The 7,490-nt window shown below is 38.3% G+C and overlaps 1 protein-coding gene across 1 annotated transcript in view; it reads right to left on the bottom strand.

Moving 5' to 3' along the window:
* Positions 1-386: 386 nt before the first annotated feature.
* The window catches only part of LOC120519805 (SLAM family member 9-like), a 29,121-nt gene continuing 22,017 nt past the window's right edge, over positions 387-7,490 (bottom strand). The window contains exons 3-5 of the mRNA XM_039742611.1: positions 3,775-4,059; positions 1,578-1,691; positions 387-1,266 (exon numbers count right to left, since the gene is read on the bottom strand). Of these exons, the coding sequence (XP_039598545.1) occupies positions 1,124-1,266; positions 1,578-1,691; positions 3,775-4,059 (542 nt within the window). The 3' untranslated portion in view covers positions 387-1,123. The remainder of the gene's footprint in view (positions 1,267-1,577; positions 1,692-3,774; positions 4,060-7,490) is intronic.

The following is a 7,490-nucleotide window of genomic DNA, read 5'->3' as shown; positions in this document are numbered from 1 at the left end:
ACCCCGACAAGTACAATCAAGAACTAGAACAAGATCCTCAATACAATATAATAGTGCAATAGAAATATTAAATGTACAGAGTAGAATTCAACAGTAACAGTCACATAATACAATTTGGATTTGTTCAGAGTCCTGGAGACCTTGGCCATCAAGCTGCCTCCCCCCTTGACCAACATAATATATAAACTATTTTATAACCAGCAATGGGTCAAAGGGCAAAGCATCACAGGGCACACTCAATCACATACCTATAGTTCAGCTGCCAATTAACCCAATGTGTACAGATGTGAGATGAACATAGGTACAAAATGCACCCAAACGTGTTTTAATGGGGTTGACATGCCACCTCCCAAGAGATTTAAATATGGGTAAAACTGAGAGCACTGTCAAGAGAAAGAAATGATTACTAAAAGTGCCACCATGGTGTAGTAGGTATAGTGCCACCTCAGGCATCTTGGGCTCAAGTCCCACATATAGTTGTTGTGTGTTTGGAATTTGCATGTCATTTGTGTGGTAGGTGTATAGCTCACTCCAGCGGGAGAAGACCCTGGGCATGCTGGTGCATTTATATCTGTCAGTTTTCTAGGAGGGTTTAAAAGACATTTCTGGGGATATGTTGGCCTGATCTGTTGAGTTCTGCATGTGTCTACAACAACCCTCCTCAAGGAAAAGAAGGTGAAGTGATCTATGCTAGTGTTGGACTGGTACTAAGATTCTGAGTGCAACCAGTACTGGTACCAAAAGAGTTCAGAGCAAATAACAGATACTGTAACTCCAAAACCCCCACTTCCCTTTAGGTAGCTATGAAGTCCAGATCACATTAGTTGAGGCAAAAGGGGTGCAGGGGTCCATGAACTCCCGATCACATTAAATCATGTGTCTTCATTTCATAAACTCTACAAAACAGAAGTTTTTCAAAATCTATACTAGTGAGTGACAAGGGGAATCCCAAAATGCTGGTATCATACCATTTTAAAAGTTGGGGTTTTCAGTAGTTTTCCAGTACCCAAATTGATGTACGCACCTGAACTGAAGCAATTTAGAATTGCCTGAAAACATTTTTGTGAACCCAGAAAAACTGGCAAAGTTCTCACTGATTACAGCTCAGGTAGTAGATGGGACGTTATCTGGGATTGTCACATCTGTAATGCCAGCAGTTATTAAACAGTTTTAAAGCATATGATTCAAAAATGTTAAAAAAGAATAAATGTACCTGTTCATTAACTTCAGCTATACCAGCATACACTGTATTGGCGTCACTTTCGTCTAAAGGTAAACACAAATATTAAAACTTTTGACATTTTTTAATACCTCTGTTTCAATAATGGTAATATCATTTGATATTAATATGTATTTCAAATCTAAAAATCTAATGAAAGTAACAATCATGGTAGGATATTTAAAAAGTTGTTAGATTATTTTTAAGTATGTAATTTACAGACCAAATTTAGTTCTTTTTCTAATAGCATTTCTTAAGTGTTAAAGCAATTAAATAACTGCATATTTTCACAAGCAAAGTTACTTGCAATTACTGCTTTAAGGTAAGTTAATATGTACATTGTTTTCCAAATACATACCTTTATCAAAGTTTTTACGATGGGTTTTCCGGTAGCAAAATATTACGAGAATTACAGCAAATAAAATAATAATAGGAGATACTATTGAAATTATAAGGAGCAATAATGAAATGCCTGAAACAAAGAAGAAAGCAATAAAGCAATCATTTCAACTTATTCACTTCACTTATAAACTTTACAAATTACATAATGCATGATTAAAAATGCAGATTAGTTAAACAAAACATTTCAAACTTGTTAATGTGAAAAGATTCTAACAATATCTGTCCTAACATATTAACTTGGAAATATGACCAGTTGACAACAGAGGAGAAGAAAACAAAACTTCAGTCAGCAGCATACTTAGGGAAAAGAAACCTCTTTGGGGATCAATGACTGGTTATAATCTGAAGTCTGATACTGTAAGACAGGCACAGTTCTGGAAACCTTGCAGAACGTGTTGCCCACCACCTCCATGGCATTCCAAATATTATGCAAGGGAATTTCTCTTTTTTTGAACACTCATTTAGATGTCTTGTGGATCTGAGCAGTTCAGTATTTCCTAGCCTTTCACTTTTTTGTTATATAGAATATATATTTATCCAAACAGATTATAATTAACATATATACGTGAAAATGGAAGAAAGTTAGTTGGTTAACTGTTGTTAACTTTTTCAAATAAAGGCTGTGAATCTTAACAAGCAAGTTGATTATAAAATAGGCCAAAAGCGTCTTAGCATTACAGCAGTAATTGGCTTAAAATTTTAAAAATGACTGAAATGAAAACATGCTGTTGCTGTGTCCCTTCTGGCTTAAGACCCATGCCCTAAACAGTAGCCTGAAATAAACCCTGTGCAGGAACATAAATAAAACAACATTCTTCTGAGTATTCATCCATCCATTCATTATCCAACCCACTATATCCAAACTACAGGATAACAGGGGTCTGCTGGAGCCAATCCCAGCCAACACAGTGCGCAAGGCAGGAAACAAACTCCGGCAGAGCGCCAGCCCACTGCAGGGCATCTTCTGAGTATTCCACCTACAAAACCCATGGGAAAAATAGCATAAAAATGATAAAATCTGTCTTTTCAAAAAAACAAAAAAGGTGATTAAAAGAACTCAATCATGACCCTGTCTATGTTTTAGGGAAACTGAACACTATAACATTGCACAGGATGAAGGTATCTGTGCTCATTAAATTGTATGGTCATACCCAGCACAACATCACTATGGTGCAGACATCTTTGATCCTAAAAGACTATGGAAGATCACTAGCCAGATAAAACAAAATTAAGCACAAATAAGTTGAAAAACACACAAAAATAATGCAAACATGCTTAAATAACTAGAATATCTGATAATATGTTTTCAATGTTGTTTTACTGTTTTATACTCAATACATCATCCATAGTAGGTGGCAATAATAATTTCTCATTATATGCATAAACCTCCTCATTTGGATTCTCTCATTCTACATTAATATGTATGTGATAAGATACAACCAACTGGTAATAGAAGAGATCCAGTCATCATAGAATCTATCCGTCCATCCATCCATTTTCCAACCCGCTATATCCTAACACAAGGTCACAGGGGTCTGCTGAATCCAATCCCAGCCAACACAGGGCGCAAGGCAGGAACAAATCCCGGGCAGGGTGACAACCCACCTGAGTCATAGAATCATTTCATGTCTATTTTGTTATCCGGTCCCTCCATGAGCACTATAACAATGCAAGACTTTGTCAAAATATGACAAAGAATGAACATCATTAGTGATGAATAATTGCCCCAAAGTCAGGATAAATAAAATTTATCAAAATGGGAGTCACTCTAATTGATACAACCAGATAGTGATTTAAGAATTGGAGGTAGGTGGTCATATTTATTGCTCTGCATTGTGTTGCTTAGTGTTGTGTTTTGAATTAAGTGTTGAATAGTCTGACACTAAAATATTTCAGTAGTTACTCTGCCACATATAAAAGACTTACCTATTACACCCTGCAATTATCATTCATTCTCAAAAGTGCTTAAAGCAATTTAAGGTCTTTTTAATAATCTATACAGCTTCTTTCATTGTCTTGGTTGTCATGCATGAAATAATGGCAATATTTTACATCAAGTTTTGATCAAATAAATGTAAAGTATATTTACATTACTAAATACAAACAGTGAGTTTACAATATTAAGATACAGGTACAGTATTTCTTTTATATACCTTTAGGCATGTCTGGTTCACAAAGTTTTCTTGTAGTTAATGACAAATTGCTGACTTTATTTTCTGCAAAACAGGTGAAAGAAGCATGACTTCCAGCTCTATAGTGTGCAGAATATTCCAGATGAGAAGCTTTGTGTGAAGTAATCAAAGACTCATTGGCTCCAATCTGCTTCCATTTCAATGTGACTTCGGTGCCTGCCCCAACTGAGCAATTCAGAGTGATATTACAACTGCCATCAGAGTTCAGGATTTGAAATTCTTTGTTTGAAAGTTGTCGTACAGGATCTGAAACAATGAAAATAAATAAATAGCCATGAGCTGAGATGTCGAGGTTTCTGGCAATAACTTCCCAGACACTACATTTTGAAGATTTTCAGTCCTAGTGTGTTTTTTAATCAGTTTAACTGTCCATCTTTCTTGCAAGTAAACATCAAACTGTGCTCGCTGAAAAATGTGCCTACATGATATAAAAGTTTATAAAACATATATATCAACATTTTTATGAACTCTTGCTGTAAGCTGGGAGATAGTTAATGAGAGCAACAAACATGATTTACAAATTTTATAACTTTACCTAAAAAGAAATAATTGATATTTTAAATGTGGTGGCTGGATTAGTTAACATAACAACCTAAGAAAAGTCTATGTAGAACAGAGACTAATAAAAAGAACAGCCAAAGCAAGATCTGAATAGTAAGGAAGTAAAATTGGTAAGACTAATATAACTTCCAGACAAAGTGAACATGTAGAATGTTAGACGTAAGATAAGAGGCATTGGCTTCAGCAAAACAACAACTCTTTTCTTTATTACCTGTCAACATAGCATTTGGTATCTGCTTCATGAACATAATAGTAAGAGAGCTGGGTCTCCATACAATATTCCATCTGTTTTATTAAAGTCATATACATATCCATGGCAACTACATATTTTCAGTTTAAAGTTGTTTGCAATTCTATCACTGCTATAGAAATCACATGTCAAATCATTGAATCGTTGAAAATAGTATGAAAAAGAGAAATAATACAATATGCAAATACTGTAGCTAATGGGAAGTATTCAGTTAGACATGCATTCGTTTGTGAAGAGGGATGACAGGTCTGCTAACTACGCATTTTTCACGCCTCCACTATCCATTTATCTGGACTACATCTTGGTGTTTAATAAAGCTGGCCTCTATACATGTAGTTTATTTTTGTTTACAAGCTGATTGACAAAGACTGAAATTATTCAATTTGGCTACATAGTGCAGTAGTTATAGGCGGGCGGCAAGTGTCAAAATCGCAATTAGAGCTGTCAATCATAATGATTAATTACTTTTAAGCCCGCCCCCTCTGACATCACACCGGAAGTGCCGCCCCGCTGCCGCAAGACCGGAAGTCCCGTCCCGTTGCCTCCTGATGACGTTACATTGGAATTCCCCCGCCCCTCCACGTGACCTCTCTCCGCCCCGTTGGCACCGCCCCCCGGCATCGGATTGGTCCAGGGCTTCCCGTCCCCGCCCCGAATGCTCCTTGAACCCTCCCCTGGCCCCTGATTGGTTCCATAAACTGTCAAGGGTCTGTTTGACGGAGGCCTGACCGCTGGTTGAACCAGGGTTGCACCTGCCGGGCGAAATAAACTGTCAAGGGCCGTGTGATGGATGTCTACCCGCTGGTTGAACCCGGATTGCACCTGCCGGGTGAAATAAACAGTCAAGGGCCGTGTGACAGATGTCTGACCGCTGTTTGAACCCGCTCAGCCCCCCTTTCCCGAAAGACAAGCCCAGGCGTGTTACAGCCTTTACCTCGACAAGCTCGGACATGCCTGGGGCATGTCGTGAACAGCTCAGGCATGCCCGAGGCCTGTCCTGAACAGCTCCTGAGCACACCATTAAAACATCTCATCTTTGCTTCAAACTAAGTCAAGCTGCTTTTTTTTTTTCCATCTCACACACAGATAACAAATTGTGAGATCAAAGACACGGTCTGAGTCAGTCAGCGTGATCGTACCCTGTTTCTGGGCCCCCTGGGGTCAGGCCGAACCTAGCGGCCGGTCTCCCCACCACTTCCCAGCCACTTCTGAAAGTGCTGTATAAAAAAGCGAATCATTTTCTTCGGTTCTATCTATGATTTTAATATGAAGATGCAATTAAAATATCTATCTCATCTTTGCTTTATCACTTACAGGTCAATCCTTTTCCATCTCACAGAAATTCCTCAACCAACATTGAATCAGGTTCCCAGTGACAGACTCTGCAGTAAAAAACATTCTTAGCAATGAAGCAGCCCCGCTTTTAGCAGACCCCCCTTGCAATCAGGCCTGTGTGCTCTGTCTCTCTCTCAGAGCGCAGACACGGGCTGAGACAGACCCTGCTGCAGCGTGGAGCGCGATCGCCTTCGCATAGTTGTGAGCCCCTGCCAGTTCGCCGGCTTGTCAGCAGCTGTCGGTAAACTCCCCTACCCCCATATGTCAGCGGGCTCGAGACCGCGCAGACCCTCTGCCCATGACGGAAGGATCTTTTAAAGTTAAGGGATTTTTAAAGATTAGCTTGTAAAGCTTGAGATAACTACTAGTTCACCCCTTTAAAAATCACACATAGTTAAATAATGTGCAGTAGTTCCCTTTTAAATCACGTTTGAGACGTCTAAAAAATCTAGCCTGGACAGATTGGTAGCCGATACCAAAAATGTTCACATATATACAGAGCTTAAACTTAGGGACCCTCTCCATTGAGAATATTCAGGAGTGGCTTTAAAGCGCAGGCCGGTGGTGCAGTAACTCTGACCTAATAAAAGTATTCTGAACTACTTGCAGAAGAGACCCGGTGGTGAAATGCCTACTCTTTCGAAACGGCCTCTCTCTGTACGGAGCCGCCTGTTTTTAAAAGGTTGAGATAACAAAACATTTTTGCTTTATATACTCTCATTTGGACAGCCGGTTAGAGACAGACTCCAGGAAATTACTGTAACTGTGTTTTCATTCATTCATTTCGCTAAATGTAATTATTTTAATACAGAATAGTAACCCAAAATCGGGGTGATTTTAGACGTGTGAGTAATATAATGAAGTTATTTTTAAAAGTAACCCCACACCGCACAAGAGCGACAGATTTCACGTGTGTTTTAGGATTTGCTGCGGTCAGTGATGAATTTTATTTTTTTTGCTCAGCTCATTTCTATCACCTAGGAGCCTTTTGACAAAGGAAACCTCTCTAAATACACTTGTGCATTTAAACGGAGATTTATAAGAAAGCAGGTTTTCTACCTCCCAGTTTTGTACATGCATGTAAAAGCACTTACTGTTACACTAGTACAAAATTTTGATATTTTCTGTCTACTCAAAAAAACTGAAATTATTTCTATTAACACAGATGATAATTAGAAATCATTTTACTATTTTTAATTAAAAAGTTAAAAACAGAAAAGCCCAATTATGATTTTTGTTTTGTCATTAGAAGGGCCCTAGGGTGACACTTTTCCCCTTTATACTCTTACTTATGTAGACCTTAAAACATATTCTTACCAAAATAGTTCATCACTTCCCAATTCCTGTAACTTCAGGTAATTAGACAGAGCTCCATGACAGGCAAGAGAAGATTATAGGTCGAATAGACAGTGTCATAAAATAAAATAAAGTGTGAACACTGCGCAGACCTCTGCCTATGACGGATGGATCTTTTAAAGTTAAGGGATTTTTAAAGATTAGCTTGTAAAGCTTGAGATAACTACTAGTTCAC

The sequence above is a fragment of the Polypterus senegalus genome, unplaced genomic scaffold (assembly GCF_016835505.1).
Source record: "Polypterus senegalus isolate Bchr_013 unplaced genomic scaffold, ASM1683550v1 scaffold_5744, whole genome shotgun sequence".
Classification (NCBI taxonomy): Eukaryota; Metazoa; Chordata; class Cladistia; order Polypteriformes; family Polypteridae; genus Polypterus; species Polypterus senegalus.
This window is presented reverse-complemented; position numbering and strand designations above follow the sequence as displayed.